The 26977-nt window shown below is 41.4% G+C and overlaps 1 protein-coding gene across 1 annotated transcript in view; it reads right to left on the reverse strand.

Annotated features, from left to right (window-relative positions):
* Egfr (epidermal growth factor receptor) overlaps window positions 1–26977 on the reverse strand; it is a 169001-nt gene that overhangs the window by 8287 nt on the left and 133737 nt on the right. Inside the window, exons 15-25 of the mRNA XM_031342887.1 lie at window positions 26346–26503; window positions 23423–23464; window positions 20013–20154; window positions 18737–18859; window positions 17036–17134; window positions 13074–13259; window positions 5595–5750; window positions 4633–4708; window positions 3158–3304; window positions 990–1087; window positions 71–238 (exon numbers count right to left, since the gene is read on the reverse strand). Of these exons, the coding sequence (XP_031198747.1) occupies window positions 71–238; window positions 990–1087; window positions 3158–3304; window positions 4633–4708; window positions 5595–5750; window positions 13074–13259; window positions 17036–17134; window positions 18737–18859; window positions 20013–20154; window positions 23423–23464; window positions 26346–26503 (1395 nt within the window). The remainder of the gene's footprint in view (window positions 1–70; window positions 239–989; window positions 1088–3157; window positions 3305–4632; window positions 4709–5594; window positions 5751–13073; window positions 13260–17035; window positions 17135–18736; window positions 18860–20012; window positions 20155–23422; window positions 23465–26345; window positions 26504–26977) is intronic.

Here is a 26977-nt window from a genome sequence, read left to right on the forward strand (position 1 = left end):
GAGAGAGAGAGAGAGAGAGAGAAAGACAGACACAGAGAGACAGAGAGACAGAGAAAGAGAGAGCACATACCAGAGAGCTCAAGAGGGGAGTCCGTGATGTGGACGGGCTGTTGAAGAAGCCTTGCTGTGGGATAAGGTACTCATCAGCATCAACTACATCTTCCATGTCCTCTTCATCCATCAGGGATCGGTAAAAGTTGGAGTCTGTAGGGCTTGGCAAATGCATTCTCTCATCCCCCTGGTGCAGAGATTTTGATACTGTTAGAAAGGGCAATGGAGCTTACTCTGCTTTCTGGCTATAGGAGTAGGGTCTTTATCAACAGGTGCTTACAGGTTTGCCAGTTTAGTTATAGTATAACCCCTATGGTAGTTCTCATATATGCAGCTCTTTTCCATATCAGTGTGTGGATACTTTGGAATGTAATAAAACACAGAAGTCTCCTGATTCTGACAGCCTCCACATGAAAAATGGTTTAAAAGAGAGGAGAAAAAGAAGCCATTTAACATCCACTACACAATGCTATACAGTGTATTTTTCACATATTATTTTACTGAAGCCTTAAATCCACAAAGGCAAATTATCTTAATTTTGTTCTTCCAGAATTAGAGCTGAGCTGATTGGTTATATAAAGTTGCACAGGTGTGAATAGGGAGTCAGGGAAGGAACCCATGTAGGTTGACAGTGAAGTTTTGCTTTTATGTTAGCAAAGACAGGGCTCTAATTAGCCAAAATATGAGATGACACTTGCATATGAGGAGTAGATTGGGTCCAGGTTGGACTGCTCAAATGCAGTGGTGACTTGGAGCTGGGTGGGAGCCACCACTTATCCCCACATAGTTCAGTCATTGTATCATAATAGAGGATGTTCCAGTGCACAAAAGGATTTGTTAACAAGAACATGTCCCATGGGCTGTGTTGGCCCAGTACAGTGGCATCTAGAGTTATTGGAGAGATTTTGACCATGGAAGAACAAACATTAGCCTGGTACCTGGATAACAAGGTAGCGTTGCGGGTCTCGGGCCATTTTGGAGAATTCAAGAATCAACTCTCGGAACTTTGGGCGGCTATCAGCATCTATCATCCAGCCTGAGAAAGAAGGGAAGCAAAGCAATTAAAACCCTGCAAGAAACGACAAGGAGGGCATTGCTTTAAGTGTTTTATGCTGTGATCTTGCTAGGCAAATGAATAATGAAGGCACATAATCTTTGAGAGAGACTTGGCACATGAGCTGACACTGGTTAGTTCTTAAAATCCATGAGAACTTTGTAATGCTTTGCGAATTCCTTCCCAGCCCTATACAACAGCTTTCCATCAGAGTAACAATAACATATATGCTAATGTTTTTATGTTTGTCCTTCCTTAGTCATTATTCTTGCATTATGATCTTCAGTGACCACAGGGTATTACTGTATGCAATCACTACTGAACTACTGACTTTGGTATGCCTCTGTGTTTTCTTTGTCTTAATCCACAGCTTTCCAAAATAGAAACCAGACTAAATTTACAGAAACGTCAAGGCATTATTGCATTCTCCATTCAGTTACTATTCATTCAAGTGACAAGGCTGAATCTGTGTCTCATCTATCAACCAACCAACCAGCCAACCAGCCAACCAATCAATTAATCAATCAATCAATCAACCTATTTATCCATATATCTATCCATCAAACTATCCATCCATTTACCATCTATCTATCTATCTATCTATCTATCTATCTATCTATCTACCATCTAACAATGTATCTATGCATCAGTTATCTATGTATCTATCAATGTATGTATGTATGTATGTATGTATGTATATATTCATCTATCTATCAGTTATTTATTAGCGCTGGGGACTGAACCTAGGGTATCATAATGCTAGTACTTTCTGTAAAAATACATTTAGTAGTCACAGTGATGCATTGCTTTACCAATAATCTAAACATAGATCCAGCAATGGGGAGGATAAACTGTGCACTAGAAATTCTTGTGCCTCTTGGGGATCTGATTTATTTTTTCAACTGGATATCAAGCTATTTTAGGCTAAACTGCTATGTGACCTTAAACAAATCATGTAACCTTTCTGGGCTTCAGCTTCCTCAGTTGAAACCAAAGCAGTAAAAATAGACTAACTCCCTGATGCAAAGTTGAGAGATACATTGTTATTTATGTTAAAGCAGCTGTGCTGGTTAGATTTTTGTCAACTGGAAATGAGCTAGAGACATCTGGGAAGAGGAAACTTTAGGTGAGAAAATGCTTCCAGTAGATTGGTCTGTCAGCAACATTTTGTTGATTCATGAGTTATGTGGCAGAGCCCAGCCCACTGTGGGCAGTGCAATCCCTTGGCTCCTGCTTTTCTGTTGCCTAAGAAAGTAGGCTGAGTGAACCAGAGAGAGCAAGCCAGTAAGCAGAGTTCCTCCGTCTTTGCTTCAGTTCCTGCCTCCAGCTTCCTGACTTGAGCTTTTCCCCTAGCTTCCCTTGATGGCAGACTGTAAGCTGTGAGCCAAATAAAGCCTTTCCTCTACAGGTTGCTTTTGGTTAGTGTTTTATCACAGCAACAGAATGCAAACCAAGACCACACTTATTTCATATTCCTGTGCTGTTTCTATGCAAATGCTATCATATGTGTACTGTTACTTTCAGAGCACACTTGTAGATGTGTGTGGAATAATAGCATTGATCCAAAGGCACACTCCTGTTGGGATTAACATGATTAACTGCTTTACTGCAGGAGGCCTCACATAAATCCATTGTTTGAAAGATTTAAGCCAAATAAGAAACTTCGATTCTATCAAACTCCCATGGTTACTCATTGTTAGGCATTTTGAAAAATTAAGTCTCTCTAGCAACAGATCTCAAAATGTAATGCAACTTTGTAAGTTCATTGAGCAACTCAGATAATAAAATATCTGGGAATAATGGCTTATGAAAGACTTTAGTTTTAATTTATTTGCTTGCAAATATGGACAAATATGAGGTCAGAATGAGTCAAGCAAGTGATTCCTAAAGAATGCTTGCTGGAGGTGTTTATAATGTTTCTGGAACTGTGAGCCTGCCTGGAAGACTGATGCTTTTTTTTCTGGGAAACGAAGTCCTGGGCTATTTGTCTAAGAGCAGTTACATCCTTCCAGGCCCATCTACATGAGTGTGGATGGTCCCCCTGTCACTCACACTTGACCATGATCATGTAGACATCGATGGTGCAGATAGGTGGCTGTGGAAGGCGTTCTCCTTTCTCTAGGATGGATGAGATCTCACTTGCGGAGATTCCATCATAAGGCTTGGATCCAAAGGTCATCAGTTCCCACACGGTGACTCCTGGCCAGACAGAACAGGCAAAGAAAATCATTTCCTTGTGAGTTAATGGTTAACACACCACATAATCTTTAGCCATTATTGTTGGTAAGTATTTAAAAACCCATGTTTCTGTAGCCTTGAGCCATTGGTTTGACTACTGATACCTTGGGTTTACCTATCAAGTAAGATAATAGCATCTGTTTCATAGCAAGGCTTCAAGGATATAGTAAGATCTTATACAAAAAACATTTAGCTAAATATGAGGCATATAGTTGCTGACTGATAAGTGAAATAGTTATAACCTTAAAGACAAGGACAATTGTGGAGCCCGAGTTTGCTACAGAACAAGGGCTGCCTATGTACACAGCTGCTCTGAGTAACTTATACTCAAGGTAGTGGAAACAAGGACCTTATGTAGCAAGGTTGTAAACTGCACACCATTCGATACATAGTGTATCAAATCATCTTTGTTCTGTAGCTAATACAATCTGACATATCTACTTCTGTGAGGGGAAATGTTCATGGCAACCTGAATTTGTGTTCCTTGGAGATGACCACCCACGTCTGGTTCAGCATTAACTACCCCCTTTACCTTTGAGGTGAGAGTTGCATTTTAAAATAATACTGTTTTCTAACCTTTCTCTGAATTGTCTGGGGGTAAATTCAAGGACTAAGTGCCTGACGCAGGAACCAAGGACATTGCTGCTTAAGCCACGATAGGCTCAAGATAAGGGAAGAACAAGCCAGGGAGGCTTGGCAAGAGTGGTCACCCTGTGAGTGTGAAGCATATTCCTGTGCATGGCTGTGCTGTATTTAGAATAATTGGGCCCTGGTGAGGTGGTCTTCCTTGGGAACAAGCAGTAACTATCTTCCCATTCTTACTTTCTCCCCACAATTATCCTCATGGTTCATCCTTGCCAAGCTCCTCTTTGACACAGAAAGATTAAATCAAGCACCACATGAAACAACAGTCTTGGCCATTTCATTATTTCTCTATCAGAAATGTTTCCCCCATGAAACCTCATTTGCTGTCTTCCTTCGGTTCACGTCAAGTTCACAGCAGGAGCTTATGTTTGTTTGACCTCTTTCAGGCAGAAGCTTAGCCCACATTTGGCTCCTCTTCCCCCATGACCTTTCCTGCAGCATGTGTTCATGGCTGTCTCTAGTGATACTTGGGGTGGTAGTTAAGCTTTATTTCCTTTGTCAGATTCTCTTAGTTCAGTAGATGGACAAGCTCACTGTCTTGCAAGGTAACACTCGCAATATCAGAGCATATAATGTCAATTAACGAATAATAAGAGCTGCCTTAACCTCAGTACAAATTCATTAGCGTCAGAGTTTTGACTTACCATAGCTCCAGACATCGCTTTGGTGTGTATAAATTCGGTGCAAAATTGATTCCAAAGCCATCCACTTGATAGGCACCTTGGGATGGTGTGAGATAAAGCAGCAAGAGGACTATTAGCTTCCAGTTAAAACATTCTGTCACTCTAGGTGTAATTACAGTTGACTAACGAGGAAAATCAAGTGACCTTCCTGCCATGCTTCAGGCCTATGTTCCCTCTCCTTAGGGGGTGTTTAAATTTACCAGAGAACAGCTGGGTCCTGGAGTTTCTTCATGAAAGCTGTGGCTGAGAACATTTTGGGGAATGGACTGTTTTGATGAACTGAGGCTGTGGTATTTCCCTGCAGCCCTAGCTCCCAGACTTTGGGTATGTTTTCAATAACCAAGTTCATGGGGTCGAGAGTGCTATTTAGAGACACACTCTTAGCATGATAGAAGGGCTGTAGCTGGGGATGGCTGGGGGGGGCTTTGAGGGAGTCTGTCAAGACTGTGAACCCCTCACTGCTGTGACAGAGACTTTGAAGGGACTAAAATCAACACAGAGGGAAGATAGCCGGTTCTCTCACTGGCAGTCCTGGTGTGAGTCATAGACTCACCGGAACTCCCAGAACACAGCTTGTTGAATATGAGTCTCAAGAGAGGGTGCTACTAAATTCATAGTGATATTTCCCAGCCGGTCATTTGAGGGGTGTTTTCCTCCTAGAGGAGGGAGTGGAACTCACAGTTGTTAACAGTCACTTGGAGATGGAAACTGCCTCTCTTTGGCCTCTGGGCAGGTCTCCCTCTTCACTACTCCTACCAAAATCCTTTCACAAAGTAGAGGATGTCCCTGACTAGAATCAGGTCATCGTGGCAGCTGCTGTGATCCCATTCAGAATCTTTGGCAAATGATGCCCACAGCTGACAGGTAGGGGGATGGGCCTGGGCTGCCAGGAAAATGCTTCCTGACCTACACTCAGGACTTACTTTGCCCCCCTCTGCATGGTATTCCTTCTCCTCAGCACCAAGCAGTTTGGCCAACCCAAAATCTGTGATCTTGACATGCTGTGGTGTCTTCACCAGTACATTCCTGGCTGCCAGGTCACGGTGCACCAAACGCCGGTCTTCCAGGTAGTTCATACCCTAAAACACAGAGGACCCTACAGTGAGGAAGTGAACCATCGGGGGATCCCCAGGGTCATGGGAAGGTAGTGTTCATGTACCTGAACACAAGGTTAAATGCACAAGAATCTCTAGGCTGTTCAACATCAAGGACTATATTTTTAGCGTTTGTACTTTGCAGTTGGTAAACATTAGGAATGATCCAGAATGAATGACAAGACACATGAAGGAAGCTATAACTACACATGATCAAGAACTTTTCTCCATCCAGACACTCAAGTTGCAAGTAGAAGAGGCTAGAGGAAGAGTAAGGCTCAACTGTCGGGTGTAGACCTCAGATTTCTGCTTCATCTACAGTTTGCTACCTTGAGCATCCTGAGGCCTTATGCATAAGCTCTATCCTTATTTAAAGTGGGTTAAGGCATAAGTCACTAGGCTATGGCAAAGCAGGGTTGCTTGGTTGCATTTCAGGCACACTTTTGTCATGTTCCTTGGGCTGTCAGATATGAATCCCTCACTGATAACAAAGAAGACTTTGCCCAGCTTTACTTTCCAGTAAATTATTTTCTAATTAACTTTTTTAAAACCCAAAACTATGTGAACATTGAATATGTTTTACAAACATCACCCTCTCTTACTTCTTTGGTTGTTCCATAATTAGGCTGCAATTGTTATCATCAACATAATAGCAATAAAGAAATACTGCTTGACATGCAGCTAGCACACTGATGGCCAATGAATTCCCAGAAACACTCCTTTTGAAATGGCATCTTTGCTCAAACTTTCTGGTGTCCCTGTCACAGGCAGTTTTCCTCCCTGCTGGCTGATGGGCATCACTTTTGACCTCTATTCCTTCTGTGGTATGGGATCAGCTGAGCCTGACTCTCTTGGGGTTTACCTCCATGTAATCTACTGACACTAGCTTACCAGCAATACCTCCTCTGTGCCGGGCCAGGCTCTTTGGGAGGCACAGGTGAGAAAGAGTCAAGTGTGTTGAAGCTGTGTCTGTGTTTGTTTCCACCCCCTCTCCTCTATTCATGAACATAGCACACCTCTCCTCTCTAGCCTGGAGCCTGGGCCCCATTTCCTACTTCCTATCAGATTGTTGCTTTTTGAACCTGCTGGCACAGAGCTGACCTGGAGCAGTTTGTTGAGGACACCTTGCAAGTGAGATTTTAGCCAGCTCTTCTTGTTCTAGTGTTTTTGCTGTGATGGAAGTACCTCTACTTGGGTACACTCTCAGAGTATACCTACAGACAAGGTTCACCCCTGCAACTTTTGGGCAAACCGTTTGCTCGTTTTTGCACAGATTATTACATAAAAGATTATTGTTGACTTGGTCTATCCAGTGAAATAATGTTCCTTTTGAGAGCATAACTGGCCATTTCATGAAAGTAGATTTCCACAAGGACACTATCAAAAAACCAGCACTGACTTCCATTTTGGAAACCCTTGCTGTCTTTCTTTCCTTGGAAAATGCAATCACTGCCCATGTCTCTTGTGAACATGAACCGTCCCCCTCTTCATCATATTACTTAGGAAGTGACTACATGTTTTAGATGCTGCTCAGTTCATGTGTGTCTTTTTGAAGATTTGCATTCACAAGGGAATAAAGGTGAAGAGTCTTTGTGTCTACTCAAGAGTCTTGACACTGGCAGATTCTTCACTGGACTAGCACTTCCAAATTAGTAATCACAGAAGGATTGGAAGTGAAAGGCCAAGAAGAAGCAGAAGCCAGAGAAACACTTGGAAACGCATGACTCACTTTCTCTGCCTCTTTCTTTCGTCTGGTTGAGCTCCAGAGGCTGCCTCTTTCCTCAGCTGCAGCTGCCTCTCTGAGTTATGGAGCTGTTACTCTGTCCTAGCATTTGGGGCCTTTGTATCTTATAAGAGTAAGGTCCCTACATATTAAATATGATGAACTTTTCCCCACTAGGAAAGGAGTGCTAACGTTTGGCCTCCTGCCTGAGTAGGATGTCCTCACTGGTTCCCTCCCCGCCTTTCTCCCCCCCCTCCCCCCGCCTCTCTCTCTGGTCCCGCCCCTTTCCTCTCCCCCATCCTTGCCCTATCTTACCCTTGCTGTCTTTATTCTTCTCTATGGTGTCTTTCACTCTTTCTTCAGGCTGGAAGCTATTGTGTGGGTGTTGCACAGGCTTAGAGTGACAAGTCACATACAGTCTCTATGCGGAGGAGCAGCCACCCTCTCTGTCCTCCTCCTCTGTCTTTGTCTAAAGCTTCTTGCTTTCTGCCCATTTATCACGCTTACAAGGAGGACTTAAGAGCTCATTTCCAACTGCACACTACTACCAGTATTGACTCTTCTTTAGCTGCTTTAACTGTTTAACAGACTTAGGTGTGGCGGTGCCCGTCTGTAATCAGAGCACGTCAGAAATAATGCCAGGAGGATCCGGAGTTCAAGGACACCATTGAATTTAAGGCTAGTCTGCGCTATTTGAGACTCTGAAACAGCAATAAAATGTTCAGCACAGATTTTGTTCATGAGACACATTTCAGGCATGTATTTAAAAAATGAGCAATTGAATGACAGCAGCAGTGCCAAGTGCTGAGGACGCACCAGGTGCTGAAATAGTGCAGCAGCCTCTCTGGGTGGGTACCTACAGGGCCAATTTGTTAGAGACCCAAGGGTTCAGATGTGGAGCAATCTGCTTCCCAGACAAGCTCTCTGTCTCCAGCCACCATAGGGATTAACCCTAACTTCCCTTGCTGTGGCCTTTGAATGAAATTTGTCAGCTGGGCCAAAGTTGCTTGTGCTACCAAAATCAAAACAACAAAAGTCTAGCACTTGGTGGTATGTCAAGAGCTCAGTGTCATTGTGTGAGTCTGATACATACACAGAACCCTACAAGCTCAGCACACCCTACAAGCTCAGGGCTTTAAAGGAACATCTCGGCTTTATATAAACATAAGTTTTCTCAGAAAAAAAAAAAAAAGCTTGGAAAAGCCAGAGGAAAGCTCGCATATGCTCTGAGGTACATAGTCCAGTGAGGGTCTTACGTGAAGTAAACTGGGGACAGAGAAATTAGGTTCATTAGAACCTAGACACAGCTCCATCCACTTCACTCTGCCACACACTTTCATGGCAGTTCAAGAGGCCATCTCAGAACCTAACAGGGTTATATTTTAACTGGTCCCTACAGATAAGAGCTGTGATATTGCTTATGAACTCTCTGAATCTAAACAGAAATGTCAGCACTGGCCCCAGTGGGGCCTCTTGGAAGCCTCATTTCCTGATTCTTTTTACTTAATTGAGTTTAACATATTTATTTTTGTCTTTTTGCTACAGGACGGTGAGAATGGATTTTGAACAGCTGAGTTTAAAAAGCGATTTTGAAGAGTGGAACTTCAGCTTAAAAAATCTGCCTCATAGGGATATCAAAGGTCTTATGGAACACTGTGTTGCAGAACAAGAAAAGATTGAGTATAGAGAGTGAAGACATTTGAAGACTGATTTCCCAAGAGCTGTATATCTCACATATCTTGGGCAAAGTTCAGAGAGGTTACTGCAGGATCCGTTTCTGCACTGCTCTAGAAACCATGATAAAGATAAGCCCAGGCTTAGTGGCCCCCTCATTTTCCTGTGGAAGGAGGGAGAGGAGCTGAGAGACAGATGGGAAATGTTTCTGTGCTTTAGCTTTGAGTGCAGAAAAAGAATAGTAGACATGTGAGCAAGTGTGCATGGTGTTCAATCCTCATTCTGACTTATGCTGGGTTTTGGTGAATCTGCTTTTTACATTCGTGCTGTAAAGGGATCAGTTTATGTTTATTACTTTAATGTAGTTATATATTTTTCACTTTTAGTAATAAAAGGAAGCATTTTTAAATAATCAAAATAAAGCAACTACTTGACCCTTTTAACATGGGTACTGTTGTGGTGTGCACTTATGAGATGTGTGCTTTGAAGACAAATGGATCTTATGAGTCCTTCTTTCTGGCCCATTGTGGATAACAGTGGGTACATTGAAGCACTCTCTAATCTCAGTCCCTGGGAGTTCCAAAGGTTATATGTACAGAAGAGAATCTATACTTTCTATAAACGGTGAGGAAAGTATAATTCTCTTATAGTCTACCAAACTATACTGGTTTCCTCCCTAACTACCACCATCCTCTCCTTCCTTCCTTCTTCAGTTTTCCATCTTCTTGACAGTTTAGCTCAGACAAGGAAATTGCATAATCATGAATATCTACAAAACTTTTGAGGCTGGTCAATGCTTTTGTGGCTCACCTAAGGTATTTGTGGGCAAATACATCCTACTTTGAAATGATAAGACTTTAGTTTGTCCTGAGCTACTAAATGCATCTGGGAAGTTTTTCTTTGCTTTTATAGAAGTAATACAGCTTAATACTGAGATATAATGTGACTAGCCCAGGAAGAAAGTTTTCTCCTTATCATCTGGGAAAACACTATGTTCCTCTCCTTTGGGGGTATACACTCCACCATTTGGCTAGTTCTATATGGCAAATAAGGTTTCCTTGTGAATTCCTAAGCAGATGTACCACAGGCAAAGAATAAACTGCCCCAAATGTGGAAAGACTTCCAGTCAAAATAACCTTAAGCAAAATACAACAGCACAAAATACGACAAGTAACAGGTTATTAATATTACGTAGAAAGATGTCTTAAGAGACAATCAAACCTCAGCAATGTATTCAGAATTGCTGTTTAAGGTGGACACTATCATGCTTTCAGAAGGTGGTTTATAGAAGACACTCAAACTTCCAGTGTGAACTGAAAGTTCACTGAAATAGCAACCCCATTTCGGTTTGGGCAAATCCCTAGGGAATCTCTGTGTACTGTGTTTGTGTGTAGCTGAAATGGAACTCAGGGACTTGCATGGTAGGTGGGCATTCTGTACTGAGCCATGCCCCATCCTTAAGAGGAGTCTCTTCTGTGGAAGCTGAGATGCTATGTTTTCAGGAACCTCTGGTGACCTGGGCATTATTAGTCATACAAGAGAAGGTGGCCCCAGGGAAGTAGAGTTTTAGTAATTCTACCCCAGTATGAGGATGCAGCTAGGTCTTACTGTACAGTTGAGGAAAGTGGTCACAAACTCAAGAATAAACTAGACATCCCCAGAGATCAACACATGGAAATAAAGCAGAGTAAAATAAAAAGAAAGGAATAAACATTGAGAAAGGAGTAGTACATCATGCCCTGCCTTAGGGAATGTTGGAGAAAATATGAGCGAATTCCAGAGTTCAGCAGTGAGGACTTGGGTAGGCCTTCAGACATCATCCTATATCTAATATATAGCTGGTTAGCCAGACATCAACTACTGAAGCAGGTTGAATAGTGCCCCAAATTTTCATATCTATTTGGAACTGCAGAATTGAATCCTATTTGGAAATGGGATTATAAAAATATGATTCCCTACAGATGTTGAGATACATCTACCTGGATTTTTGATGGGTCCTAAGTCCAATGATTGAGACTTCTTTTTTTATATGTATTTATGGGATGTAACTTAATGTTTTTGTATGTGTTCCTGATGTGGAGAAACAAAGATAAGCTAAGTACAATAGCTATAACATCAGCTATTTGTGATGAGGATATTTAAAACCTGAGGTCTTAGTATTTTTCAGCCCAGTGACTGGCATCTTTATGTGAAGATAGAGGGGTACCTGGACACAGACACAGGGGAAAAGTCAGATGAATTGAGAAATGTGGACTCAGCCATGCTGATACAAGCTAAGGAGTGCTGGGGATACCAGAAACTGAGAGGCAAGCAACGAATTTCCCAAAAGCCTTTAAAGCCAGTGCCCCTAGAACACTCTGAGATTGGACTGCTGACCTCCAGAACTATGGGGAGATAGCTTGCATAGTGAGGGGGCACCAAATCTATAAGACTTTTTCATGGTCGTACCAGGAAACAACTACACACAGCAATACACATTTAGCAGCAACAGGAATCCACAGCAACTGGGTCGCACACAACTCTGTTCTTGGACTACTATCTAACATTCATAATTTAACTCCTATATTCTGTGCAAAGCATTAAGACTGGACAAAGGGCAGAGGCCAGCATACATGACCATGCTCCCTGGAGAAGATGGAGTAGTTCTAACTTTCCAGGTTGCGACTGAAGCATCTCAGATGGTACAGCCATATGAAGGACATTTTGAAGTTTGGATCACTGGGGAGGGAACTGTTGCTTTACCAGGATGACCCAGAGTATCATACCAATCAGGCCTCATCCTATGCCACAGCTCTCAAAAAGTTGGTCTCATGTTATATATACATCAATTTGTGTCTTTGTTAGAGATGGTAAAGTGAGTTCAACATATCCTGCTACATGCCTGGAACAACTGCCACCATGACCAGCGTTAGTACATGCTAAGAACTGGTCCAGATCTGGAAGCCCACTTTCCTCTGCTCCTGTGGTCCCCTACACATCCTTCAACATCTTATCCAACTGTCTAAAGAGGATGGGAACAAACATGAGGCTTTACCACAAATTCCTTAAATTCAACCATGTGAAAATGTACCCTCACAGTTAGGGAATACGCCAAACTTTCCAAGTTTGGTGCCAAAATATAATGTAGGGCTGAGACTGTTATGGGGGAAATTTGAGATGATAGTCTGAGTCCTTAAGGGGCCTATAGTTAAATACTTGATCTGTTGTTCTGTGCTCATCCTCAGCCCTGTGCAAGGAGGGAGTGTGCGATCTCCCAGCCACTCTCTGGCTCAGGAATATGCCTGTGATTGGGGACACTGAATTAGCCCAACTAGTGGCCTATTTAGACATGCACACCAGGTTTGATGCTGGTCTTTATTCTGTCCACATTTCCACACTATCATCCTCTCCTTAATCTGTCTTCTTCTGACCCCATGTTGTTTTGCTGACCTGATTTTTAAGTCATAACTGAGGAAATCATCCATCCTGTCCCAGAAATTACCACAGTGTTCACCAAAAACAACTCCAGAGAAACAAGGACAACATCCAATATTGTTGAGTACCACCTACCATGAAAACTGTTCATGTGAAGTGGCTAGATTTTTCAACATGATGTAGCCATTGGTTTGATACTCAAGTCCAGTAATTGAATGTAATCAAGAATAAGGAAAACTATATATCCTGTATGCAAACACACACATGTATACCTTCTCAGCAAGCCCTGGTACCCAGGATCGAGAAACTAATGGATCTTCTTCCCTTCTCTTAGCTCACCCTTGCTGCTTTTCTTAGAGTTCTGACCAATGATCAAGAGCAGGGTGGAGTGCAACAAGTCAAACTCCATTGTACTATACGGAAAAATTGGCCCTGCTTCCGAAACCTGCCATTGGCTCTTTGGTTACTCCAATGGGCAGACCTCCCAATGTACTTACCTTTGCGATCTGCACACACCAGTTGAGTAGGTACTGGGAGCCAATGTTGTCCTTGTGTTCTCGGACATAGTCCAGAAGGCAACCATAAGGCATGAGCTGTGTAATGAGCTGGACAGTGGAGGTCAGACAGATGCCCAGGAGGCGGCATACATGAGGGTTGTCCACACTGGCCATCACATAGGCTTCCTGCAAGGTAAGGACCACAGATGTATCACAGTTGTTTCATGGATGATGGGAGAGGCATGCTTATTTCTTTCTGGGTAAAATGAAATGACTTTGTTTTTTGTTTGTTTGTTTAAAAGTATGTACTCTATATTACAAGTGTCAGGTTATGCTAATACACTGTGGGAGGTAGACTCTTTTGGGGTGTTGCATGTTAAGTGGAAAAGACCCAAATAGAATTTGCCACTGGCAAAAGCTTTGATGAAAAAAAAAGAAGGCTTCTGAATCATCATGATATTTCAGAGTTTAGGAAATGCTACTATCTTCCTTGGGAAGACCTTCCACCCTGCATATCAAGGCTAACGATGATGTCATGGTTTTATGGGGTCCAAGTTTTGATCTCAGTACATCCTGGACAGTGGATGGCTTGTTCACTTCAGTAGAAGTGAGCATCGTCATTGGTACTGTAGAGACCTTATTTTGCAGGAGAGATCTCTGAGTCAGCAGGTATTCTAGAGGAAGCTCTCCTTTCCCAACATGGAAGACTTGATCCAAACTGGACTGTAAACAGTGGCAAGAAATTTTGATCGAGAAACCAGCACACAAAACCTCTGCAATGATCAACCAGAGAAGCACTTTCCACGTACCAGTTCCAGCCTCTGAAATGGATATTCATGCATTCGAGACACTCATATACATTCCCACGTTCACACATGCTTACTCAACACACTTACACTGAAACATACTCATACTGAAACGCCCACACATACCCCCACACACTTACAGACATATGCTACAGTATATAAATCTGTTTTGCATTTTCTTTCCATTGCCTGGCCTAAATTTAAACTGGAAAATATATGGGAAAGTTATTAGGCCGTGGGATTGCCAGAAAAGCAGAGATCACATCTCTCTTCTGGGTCTGGGAAGCTGTACAATCATAACAGCAATGAAATCCTCTGGCTCTGCCTATTTTCCCGAGATGTGTTTGCGATTCAGGCACATATTGCATTCATTTTAGAGGGGGAGAAAAACATCTGCAAACTGGAGAGGTTTGAGAAGCTTTACTGCCATAGGCTGATGATGCCTGGGACAGGAACAGAGCAGGGGGTGTGGGTGTCAGGCCACACAGAGCCTGGAGCCCTGCCAGTTGGTCCTACTAAAATATGATAGACAAACAGAACTGGGATGTCACTTCCTGCCTACACCCAGCACAATGGGAGTATTGTGTAGTCGTGTGCAAAAGTTAAAGTGAGCTTTCTTCTTCCCTGTTTATTTTGGAAGTTGGGAAGGTGCATTGTGATCCACAGCAAATATGCTTGGAATCCCACAACAATCTTAGAACCAGCTGCAAGCAGGAAGTATTCATAAGGGAGACCCCGATGGCTTCTGTCCCAGTCTCATTGGAGGCTGGTTTGTCCCCAAGGCTTCGGTGACCCCAAAAGGTCACTATTTGTCACTATTGCTAGTAGGAGATTTGAGTCCTTCCTTGCTGTCTTACTCATCCCTGGATTCTTTGTGTTATGAATGGAGGCAAAGGGTTCTAGGAGATGCTATTTTTTTTGAGAGTCTTAAAGTCATAAATCTTAAACATGAATAATAAGAGGACCAGTGAGGTGGTTCACTCTGTGATAGTGCTTGCTATGGAAGGCTGAGAGCTCAGGAATGATCCCTGGAGCCTACAGCCTACATAGAGATGTAAGGAGAGAATCAACGGCACAAAGTCATCCACCAACCTGTGCTGTGGGATGTCTATCTCAGGGCATTCCTTTGTCATGTACAGATGTATATGAGTTCATGAGTGTACACATACACACGCACACACACACACACGTGCACACACATACACACACAGTTTTAAGAAAAATGAAAGGTAGGGACCTATGAAATTTAAAAGTCTTTACCAGTTAATTAAGTTACTAAAATCCATGACAGGGGAGATAAGACTACAAAGTTTGGGGTTTCTGGAAACATTTACAAGTGCAAGTCATTATTTAAGAAGCATGCTAACTGAGGGTTGTTCTTGTGGCAATGTTGATTGATGTGCTACTTAGTGCCCTGTTGAAACTGGTCTCAGCTTTGCTTCTTTCAGCAGAAACCAGTTCCTCCATGTTCCTGCCCACACGGAGCCTTCCAACAACAACGCACAACCCTGTGCTAAAGGACTGGATGTCCGGCAGACCCAGCCTCTTGGTAAGCAACCCAGCAGGTTATCATCTGCTAGCTGCTGCATCCACAACAGCTGACACACAAGGAGAAGACCAGAGGTGATAAGAATGAAAAGTCAGGGAGAAAAGCATGAGCAATAGAAGGGGGGAGAAGGGGGTCAAAGAGAAAGAGCAGGATGGGAGGCTTCAGAGGAGGCTTGATTTTTATGTCTTTACTCTTTCCCCCTCCAAGGTCCCCAAAAGCAGATCCTCAGCTTCTTTTCTGGAACATAGTTATCATTCAGAACAATCTGCCCTTATGTTATTATCTTATAAACAGTGCTCAAATCCACATTATTGGGTGTAATTTGTTAGCTCATCCAGAATGAATTAAAACACAAACTAAGGAAGCAAGATCGACTATTTGATTTTCTTTTTAACAAATATAAATGAGAGACTGTAAGTAAAACATCTTCTCAGGCCCCTGGCTAATTGTCCTTGGTTATGTTAATAAGACTTGGCATTGATTTGTAAACTCTAAAATTAAAGATAATTTTGCTTGACAAGTGTATTGCCAGCACACATGATTTTCTGTGACATTGCATTCATGAATCATCTCTCATTAGCAATGTGCAATGTGGAGCTCCCCTGAGCATTCTCTGACTTTCTTCAACTTTTTGTCTCAGGATAACTGCAATTTTCAACATCTTATTGGAAGCCCTAGCAGATACTGAAGTGGGCTCTATCCAGTTCCCAAGATGATCTCTTTGCATTACCTTCTTTGTACCTCCGTTCAATCCTATGATAGGCTAAGAAAGTTAGAAAATATAAAGGGAAATTCACTAGAATTAAAAGTAAAACGATGTTCTTGTAGAACATCCTAAGTGCTCCAGAAAGTACCAATCAGCAACATGGGGGAGGGTGATGTTTAAATTAGTTGTGGGAGGCTTAGAAGGTGAGGTAATGGTCTAGTAGGCTTCACACTATTGATGTCTGGCATCTTTTACAAAAGCCATCACAAAGACAGATAATAGAGTAAAGCAAAGTAAATGCTCATTTCAGTTATTATGATGCAGTCAGACTCTAGTCATAGAAATCTGAACAACTTTCTTTATGTCCCCATTTCCTCATTTGTAAAGCCCGTGCTGTGAATGCATACTGCAGTCACTGTGATAACACATGCTAAAAGTGAGCATCAAGACTGACCCAGTAAGAAGTATGTTAACTCTGAGTTTTGATTCTTTGGGGTCAAGGGTATGTTAAGACTTGGAGAGGGCTGTACTTTCTATATCAAGAAGGATAAAGAGATAAAAACTGATTGTTTATGATATAATGTTGGAAAAATCTTAGAACAGAGCATTGTCGCATAGGAGGCAGAGTCGGTTTCTGAGATGAGGGGTGCACTTGACTTTTATGCCTTTACTCTTTCCTCCTCCAAGGTCCTAAAAGCAGATGTGCAGCTTCTTTACTGGAACATAGTTATCATTCAGAATATTCCCAAACTATCCTTATGTTATTACCTTATAAACAGTGCTCAAATCCACATTATTGGGTGTAATTTATTAGCGTATCCAGAATGAATTAAAACACAAACTAAGGAAGCAAGATTGACTATATGAAATCATGATTAGTGAGACATAAAAGGAAACTCACGTCAAGGATTTCCTTGTTGGCTTTTGGAGATGTGGCTTCTCTTAACTCCTTGATGGCCACAGGGATTTTCACTTTCTCACCTTCTGGGATCCAGAGACCCTGGGATTAAGAAGAGGGCTGACATTAACCTGAAGTAATCATGCCAGCAACATGTTGCCTTGTGAACTGGATGAATTTTTATTAAGGACCCCTGTCCTCAAGGGCTCTACATTACAAAGCCAACAGTGCTGGGACTCTTTATATCTCAGAGGTTCTTAGCTACCTAGCTCAAGAATCTGAAAATTCCTTGGATCAAAACAAACAAATACCATTCCATATCAGAGAAAGCTCTTTTTATAGCAAATGGAGACTATTGCAGAAAACCACAACTGGACAAAATGCAGAGATCAACTGCCACTTTTCCAGAGGAGGTGCCAGAAATATTGTTAAGAGCCAAAATACCAGAAAGTTTGCTGTGAAACGTTTTTTCCTAGAAATGGCTACATTAACAAGTTGAGAACATTGCAATATCAATGGGCATGCTAAAGCAGAAGGGGGAAATTTTATGAGGGTCTACCCTAGGGGGTAAAAATCTATAAGTAACTCATGACTGCAGAGAAGAGAATTAGCTTCTCCCAGAGATGAGATGAGTCCCCTTATTTGTGTAAATATATATACATATATGTATATTTGATGATCATAATGAAAAAGAAACTATTAATTTAAGAGTATGAGCCATGGGAAAGGGGGGAGGAGGAAGAAATGGGAGGAGAGAAACTAATGTGATTGTATTACAATTATTTAATCCAATCACATAAAGCTCCCAAGAATTTAAGTCCCCCACACCTATAATTTGTAGCCCTCAAGACACTATTGAAAGATTATTGAGTTTAAAACCAGACTGGGTTACATAGTAAGAGCCTGTCTCAAAAAAATAAGGACCGAAAAAGAAGAAAAAAAATGTATGCTTAAGCTGGTGTAATGGTTTGAATGAGAACTGTCCTCCATAGCCCTGGATATTGAATACTTGGTTCCTGGTTGGGGTCACTGTTTGGAGAAGTGTAGGTAGGGCACTGTAACTTGAGCAAGTACACCACTACAAGGGTGCGAGGAGATTAAAACTTTCACACTACTTTTGTTCGTTCTTACTGCTTTGTGCTTGCATTTGAAGATGGGAGTTATCCTTTCCCTGTTCCTGCCACTGGGCCTGCAGCTGAAGTCATGCTTCCTCACCATTATGGACTCCAACCCTCTTGAACTATAAGCTAAAATAAAGTCGTCTATACGTTGTCTTGGTCATAGTGTCTTATTACAGCAATAGAGAAGAAACCAATTCAGCTAGTTATAAATGCAGTGTGGATCATTCAGAATTTGAACTGGAATCAGACTAGGAAAAATGAGTCTAGGAAAGAAGATTGAAATGCTCATTCCGTGATTTAGTCTAACAGTTCAAGAAAAGTAGCCCCTAAATATCTCTTCCTACTACATTCCCATTCTACACCTCTATTGTGGTCTATGAAAATGTTTTTGATTTCACAGTGATAACAAAAAAAATCCCTTTCAATAGCCTGGGGAAACACTAATTCCTACACCTTTAATAAAACAGGTAGAGGTTGATAAAATCAAATTACTGAGGAATCTGATTTACCCACACAGGGCTGGAGAGCACAGCAAACCCTTGTTCCCAGAAGCCCAGTGCAGACCTGTCTCCAAGAACATTACCTTATACACTGTGCCAAATGCTCCTGAACCCAGAATTTTGATCTTTTTGAACTCTGTTTCCTTTAATATCCTCAAGTGGGCTTGGTTTGGAGCTTCTCCGCTGGGTGTGAGAGGTTCCACAAGCTGTGAAGAAGGGAGCAGACATGAGATGCTACCACCATATCCCACAATATGTGGCATGTATAGTAGATTCATTCAGAACAAGAGTGTCCAGCAGCTAACAGCATGGGTCCATGCTGTGTTCAAAGGAGGAATGTGTTCAAAGGAGCAATGGACATGTTTTCTTAGTAATGTAATATATATTACTTAGTATATACTTAGTACAAAACTAATATACATTAGAAACTCATATCCTCTAATTATAGGTGTTTAACACCACATCTACACTTGAGGACTGCATTTTTCACTTCTGTTTTAATTGCCAATCAGTTTTACTTGAAGTACAGTAGCAAGAAAAATGTTATACCATAACCATTTGGGCCATCTCCGGAATTCATAATACCTCCATGCTTATGAAGGACAAAGGCTTCATAATGCAGTGCCAGACACAGGTGCTGTGCTAAGGGCTGTGAAGCCTAAGACCCATGGCATGGAGATGCCATGATGGAGCAGCCACCATAAGATTTCAATATCTCTTTTTGTGATTCTTTTCCTAGGTACGTGACCAAGAGCTACCCCTCAGGCAGGCCTCCACTAAGCTTCCTATTTCAAAAGACACTGGGTAAAAACATATGCTTTATTGAATGGAGATTTCCAAATATAATTGTTTATAATTGGACATTTTTGATTCTTACACCATAACATATAAATAATAATGACAATTATGTAAGTGCTATGGTTTGGGCAAGTATCTTCCAAAGACTCATTTGTTAAAAATGGACTGTGAATGATGACATTGGGAAGTATGGGGCCTTTATGAGGCTGGGACTACCTGGAGACTTTTAGGTGGCTGGGGACAAGGTCTAGAAGGGACATTGCCTCACTAGCTCCCTCTCCCTGGCATGAGGTGAGTTAATGTGCTCCACCATGCATTCCTGTCTGAAGCCCAAAGCAATGTTGCTAACCCAGAACCTCTAAAAACCACAAGTCAAATGAATCTTCTTCAAATATGGATTATCATGGGTATTTGTTATAGTGATGGAAAGCTATGACAATGTCTAATAGATAAAATTCCACACTACAAATTCTCAAAGGAAGGTATTTTTTTTCTCCTAGAAAGCAATTGATGGTAATGAGGACATTATTGATCCAGAGGCAACTAAGCCTTGCTACTCACCTCTCTCTCTTGAAGCAGGCGGCGTAGTGTACGCTTTCGAACAATGTGACGCCTTCGCATGAATAGGCCAATCCCAAGGGCCACCACCACTATGAAGAGGAGGCCACCCACAATCCCAGTGGCGATAGATGGGATCTTTGTCCTAGAATGAGAGACAAAAGAAGGTAATATGGGCATTCCATACATGTCCTGTACTTTTGATACAGTGATAACATTTAAAATTATCTCAGAAATTGGGATATGGGTAGCTTCTATAGGGGAACTGACTGGCGACTAAGTTCCAAGGCAAGGTTTCCAACATTTCTAGCTTCTCTGCCCAAAGTCAATTTCCTTTTCTGCATTTAAGACAATAGAGGTCTCACTTGAACTTCTCTCATTATTATAATTATTTTATAGTCTTTTGATGAAGAAGATACTAAAATAAAATTCAGAAAATAGTCCAAGACAAGAATACCACTTTTTAAAAAAAGATTTATTTATTTATTTATTTATTTATTTATTTATTTATTTATTTATTTATTAGACACTATAGCTGTACAGATAGTTGTGAGCCTTCATCTGGTTGTTGGGAATTGACTTTTAGGACTTCTGCTTGTTCCGGTCAACCCTGCTTGCTTCGGTCAGTCTCGCTTGGTCTGGTCGGCCCAGTCACTCCGGTCAGCCCTGCTCACTCCGGTTGGCCCGCTTACTCAGGTAGAACCCACTCGCTCAGTCCCTGTTTGCTCTGGCCCAAAGATTTATTTATTATTATAAGTAAGTATGCTGTAGTTGTCTTCAGAAGCACCAGTAGGGGGCATCAGATCTCATTACGGGCGGTTGATTCTTCCACCATAACATATAAATAATAATGTAAGTGCCGTGGTTTGGGCAAGTATCTTCCAAAGACTCAGAGTTAAAAATGGACGGTGAATGATGACGTTGGGAAGTAGTGGGGCCATGTGGTTGCTGGGATTTGAACTTAGGACCTTAGGAAGAGCAGTTGGTGTTCTTACCCACTAAGCCATCTTGCCAGCCCCCCCTTTAAAAAATATTTATTTATTTATTTATTTATTTATTTATTTATTTATTGTATATGAAGAATACAACTTTTTAATATATTTTTTTGGGAATTTCATACATGAGTACTGTATTTACATCATTACTACTCCTCCCACTTCCCCATCACCTTCCTTCAATGCCCCAAGTTGTAAATATATAAACCAGCTGTGTCCGTTTAATATTGCTTATATATGTATGTGCTTAGGGTTGATCACCTGAAATTGGATAACCTATGAGGGGCTTGTCTCTGGAGAAAATTGATTCCCCCCCCCCCCCAGCAGCCATTAATTACCTGTAGCTTTTCATCTAGGCGTGGGTTTTTTTGAGATTACCAGTACTGCCATTGTATAGGTGATGTGTAGATAACTATATTTTTGAGAATTCACAGGTACAGCTTTCTGTCATATATAAAAGACAATAAGAGCAGACATCCTCATCCTCTGTCTCTCAGAGTCTTTCTACCCTCTCTGCCATAATGTTACCTGCACCTTAGGTGTAAGACACTTTAGTATAAGTAAATCCTGCTTCTTATATGAACTTGTATCTTGTCCTTTCTGGGAGAACATACATGCAATTGAAAAAAATTGCCATGTATTTCCCCATAGCTATGGGTTGGAAGACCTTCTAGGCACATTGAGACCTCTGATAGGGCCCCTACTTTTTTTTTTGTTTGTTTTTCGAGACAGGGTTTCTCTGTATAACCCTGGCTGTCCTGGAACTCACTCTGTAGAACAGGCTGGCCTCAAACTCAGAAACTTGCCTGCCTCTGCCTCTACCTCCCAAGTGCTGGGATTAAAGTGCTACCACTGCCCAGCAGGGTCCTCTACTTTTCACAGGATCCCTGTGTGAATGAATGAGCTCAATGGAAGCAAACCTGAGAGGATTTAGATATAAAAAGCATCACCATTGTTTTGAGTGTTGCCCCAGTGTATCCTCAAACCCCAGGAATTCATTAACTTTGCTGTTTCACCAAGGTCAAGCCTAACTTTGGAAAGATGAAAAATCAGAAGTCGTGTCTTCAATCTCACTAAGGACTATCTGAATTAATATTACTAATTCTCAATTTGGAATCTTTAAGGATTATTTTTCACTTCTTTGATGGTAGGGTGGTCATAGGCTGAAAGCTATTATTCTTAAGAATCTACCTCCATTTGAGTTTCTGTTAAATGTATTCTTATTTTCAGGAGAACATGTTAATGAATAGCAAAGATTTGGTGTCAGCATTATTTACCTATAGATAAGGTACCAAGTCCTCACAGACCTGTCTTAATTGAATCAACATCATGAAATGGTGGTTTGCAGCATTTCCTTCTTAGGAAGTATAGTCATTACCTGAGCTTTAGAACAATGCCCTATTAATAAAATTAATGAGATTTCATCAATATTGGAATATATGATGAATGATTTGTTTCAGAGCATGTATTGAGAAGCCACAAAGGTGGGTGGTTTAGAAAAGAAAACCGTTAATAAAGAAATGATTGCAAAGAATGGTCACTGACTGTTTTAAAGGTGGGGATTGTACAGACACCCATTTGAGAAAGTCCTGGATGCTGCCTAGGAATACAGGGGGCATTTTGCTAGGGAAGTGTCCTTGGAAACTCACAGGGGAGACAGGATTCAGGCCTGAGACTTGCAAGACTTTACTTTATTTTACTATTTCAGTTGATGGCGGAAGGGATAAGCTACCACATCATGAAGTTAAGAAGAGATGGTAAGGGAAGGGGTGTTTTTAGACATGTCCATAACTGGGATATAAGTCTGAGCATCAAGCAGGCATTTTGTAGACCATCTTAATTCTGCACTAGATGTTGGCTGCTTGATACCACTGTTGCATGATGACTCTGAACGGAAATTCATACATAATTTAATCTTTCTCAGGGCAACATTTCAGTCAATGGTAAGAACTTAACAGAAACAAAACAATGAGGAAAATTTATTAGCTTTGCTGGGCAATGTGTTTCAAGGAGAAAGAAAAGAGAAAATGCCCCCAAGATAGACCTTTTCATTTGATAAAATAGACCTTCACACCATGTTTGTGACATGACAGCCCCCAAATCCCCGGCCGCTGAAAGGAAAAGAGAAGACTTTAAGAAGTGCTGAGCCTTAAGTAAAGTGGCTGTATTTGCAGAAACAGACACATATATAGAATAGGCTGGTCCATAGTGTTAACCTCTTGTAAAGCTGGCACTAGCACTGTCCATCATATAAACTGTTCACTGGCCAACAATACGGGCACAGGGCAAGGGGTTGGAATCTGAGACCTGCGGCTGACCCAGAGGATTTGAAAGAAACTGGAAGGTGAGAGGGGAATAAGAGATGGCTTCTGGTCTTAGATCCAAAAGGTCTTTCAGATCCAACATCACTGAACATACCCTTCTGGTGGTCCACAGCCCTGAAGACCTGGTCCAGCACATCTGTAGAAAAAAAAAAAGAACCACAGCTTTTTCATCCTTCTTCATTGGCATTTGTTTGATATTTTTCCACAGTAAGCCATAAAGCCATTGTGGTAAATTACTCTTACATATCTATAATCATGGTGATCTCAATATTGGGTGGTTACTAATGTATTTTCTATACATTGATTCTATTACATAAAACAATATACTTGCTCATTTAGTCAGAAAATAACATTTGAATGACAGGCATCATATAGACGTCAATAAATCAGCCAGGTCATTACTGAAATATAACACCGTATAAAGTTGCCATACAGCTGGCACCAAATGTCTGGATGGACAGGTGAGCAGTATGCCAAAGACTGCATTTGGAGCCATATCCTAAACACTCTGTTTTTACCACACAGTACAGGAATTGGCTCTAATCTCTACCCTCTGTTTTCTTGGATTTTGAAGGCTTAGCTCTCTGACTTTTTCTTGTTCTCAGATAAAGCCATCTGCAATGGCTTTGGCCCTTCATTCATAAACCAAATTTACTGTTATTGCATCTATAAGCAGTGGGATACAGCAGGACGCCTTCTAGGTACACAAATGGATAGTCAAAGAAAGCTAGGAAGCATTCTCTAGTGTCAGTTAGACTCTCCTTCAAATACAGTGTCTGGTGCTTTGTTTATTGTTGAGTGTGAAACACCAGGAGCCCTTGCCTGCTGAGGGGATTGACTGTTTGGACAAGCTGCTTGATTTCATACGGCCTCTGAAAGCAACACTGGACAATTGCCATTAATTGTCAACAGGAAGCTGTGTTCAGTGAGCTCAGAGGAAAAGACAAACCAGTTCACATGTAACAGGATGACCAACAGGGACAGTGGCAGCACAGATGCTACAGAAGGGAAAGGTTGGGGCATCACAAGAATAAGAAACCTGCGGGAAAGCTGACAGCACGTCCCTTGCATTTGGACTTCCAATGGCAAGCCAAGGAGGTCGTATATGTTACTTCTGTCAGATTCCGTCCCCGACTCAACTCCTTCTTCATTACAAGAAATTTGTAATTACAATTGTAGTGACAGATTCATGAGGATATATAACTAAAATGGGCAAATTCTTGTGGAAGCTTGTTTAATTTAACAGGATAAAAAATGTCAAGAAATATCCCTTTTCTGTTTAATGTAAAAATAAGGTTCAATTTAAAGATGAGTATGCCTCTAGTATCCCTACACATGCTGAGGTGGCCACCTCTGTAGCTCTTGAAGTTATGCAGGTTCCTTATGCTGTAGCCTGGCTTCTAAAATGGCTGGCTCATAAATTGTGAGGAGTGCTGAGTCCTATAAAATCTTTCCTTCCCCATGAAAATAGGAAAATTACTACTTTCCCCCAAAATTAGAGGGGCAGTATGTTAGATGATAATACATCATAAATATTTATGCAGGGAAAAGTGTCTTCATCAACATTTCACCATATTTAAAAATCCATTTTAATCAAAATCTTTCTCTGTAATTCATTACCTTGAGATAAGCACAGGCAGCAATAACAAGGCACATGTTCCTCATCTGACTTAATAAAATCAGGAAACATTAAAAAAAATCAGACTAACTAAGTAAGCAACATTTTAATTCATATTATGAACAAATTCCATCTTTCTGGACTTTAAAGCTATTTCTTATTTAAGGTAAGAATGTATACTGATAATTCTTCCTGTCCAGTGACTTTAGTGGTCCCCCTTAAGGCCAATAGTACACATTTACAGGTAGAAACATACATACACACTTATTTCCAAACTAGAAAAGAGGGGAGATGTTAATTTATTGTATAGAGCTCAGGCAGTTACGTTTTAGGGGGTTTGCTCCAAAATTGCTTATGCAAGAAAATTGAGCTAAGTTAAAAGGGGGCAAAGCATAATTTTCACAGGCTTTGCAGAGTCTACAAACTGGAGGAAGGACCCAGCGAGGTGATGCACCCACACCTGGAAAACTGGACCATGTTAAATTACTACCACAGATGTGGCAAGTTCCAAACCCACACCTGAGCTTGAGAAATACTATTTTAAAAGTGCAGATGACTCTTTTTTTATCAGGATAACTGGAGTCTCGGACCAGCAGCCAAAGCTATTCCTAATGTGGGAACATTGTTATCCTACCCGTCACCATTAGATATCAAATGCTGGCTTCAACTATCATTGTTTCTGATATTATTCTGGAGATTCTGAAGATTCTATTTACACAATCTGAGACTTTTGGAAAAGAAATTAAATTAAAATATTTCAAGGTGATATGATTGTTTTCCTAGAGAATTGATTGTCCTAACAGTCTCAGTCAAAAGAATGTCCACTGTTACTTCCACCAATGTACTCATTGGCACCACCATCACTGCCATCCATATAGTCAGCATTGCTACTAAACACATCACCATTACCATTCTCCACATCACTGTCACCACCACCATCTACAACACCTTCACCTTTCTACTACCGGGGTTACAGGTGTGTATTGTCATCACTCCTGACTTCCTTTTATATGGATGTTGGGGATTAAACTATGGTCCCCATGCTAGCATGAAAAGCATGCTACTGATGGAGCCATAGCCCCAACCCCTTTCCAACCCCAGCCCACAACATCCTTATCCCAACCCTATTCATATAGATGGGGAAGAAGTGACAGCCTGGCAGTCATACCCATCCATCATCCTTTCCCACTGGCAAATGTAGTGTCAAAGAACAATGACTACTGAGTCAAACATCCTGAGATGCTTAGTGATATTCCCACCAGCCCGAAACCTTCCCACCAGCACACCACTGCTGCCACCATAACCATGGATTTGAAACACCTTAGGGTCCTGAAAACTTAGTAGACATTTCCAGCCAACAAATTTTCATACACTGTTACAGGGGCTGTGCTACACTCACCCATAGGTACAGTTTGCATGGCAGAGGTGGCAGACATTATTGGCATCTGCATACTTCCAGACCAGGGTGTTGTTCTCCCCCATGATGCCAGCTGGGCAGGTCTTGACACAGTGTGGGCCATCAACGTAGTGGGCACACTGGATGCAGTTGTCTGGCCCCTGAGTCAAGGTATAGAAAAGGTTGCACATCCTTTCTTTCTTTTTAAAAATAAAATAAATTTCTATTTATAGTATTAACTATGAGAAAACAAAATCCAAGTAATATACACATTCTTTATTATTGTTGTATATATACACTTATGTCTGTGCACCACTGGCATGCCTGGTGCTCATAGAGGACAGAGGAATGGGGCAGATTCCCTGGAACTGGAGTTACAGGAGGCTGTGAGTTGTCATGTGGGTAAAGAGAACCAAACTGGGTCCTCTAGAAGAGCAGTCAGTGCTCTTAACCACTAAGGCAACTCTCCAGCCCAATGCAGAAGTTCTTAAAATATATGACAAGTTCTGTGATTGCTCTTGCTCACTATGCCCATGACAAGCTACATTCTTCTGGCTGTTCCTAACTGTTCAAAAATATAAGCTTTTAATTAATTAATTATGCAGTTATGTTTATGTGTTTGTGGATGAAAATGT

The sequence above is a fragment of the Mastomys coucha genome, unplaced genomic scaffold (genome assembly GCF_008632895.1).
Source record: "Mastomys coucha isolate ucsf_1 unplaced genomic scaffold, UCSF_Mcou_1 pScaffold22, whole genome shotgun sequence".
Taxonomy (NCBI): domain Eukaryota; kingdom Metazoa; phylum Chordata; class Mammalia; order Rodentia; family Muridae; genus Mastomys; species Mastomys coucha.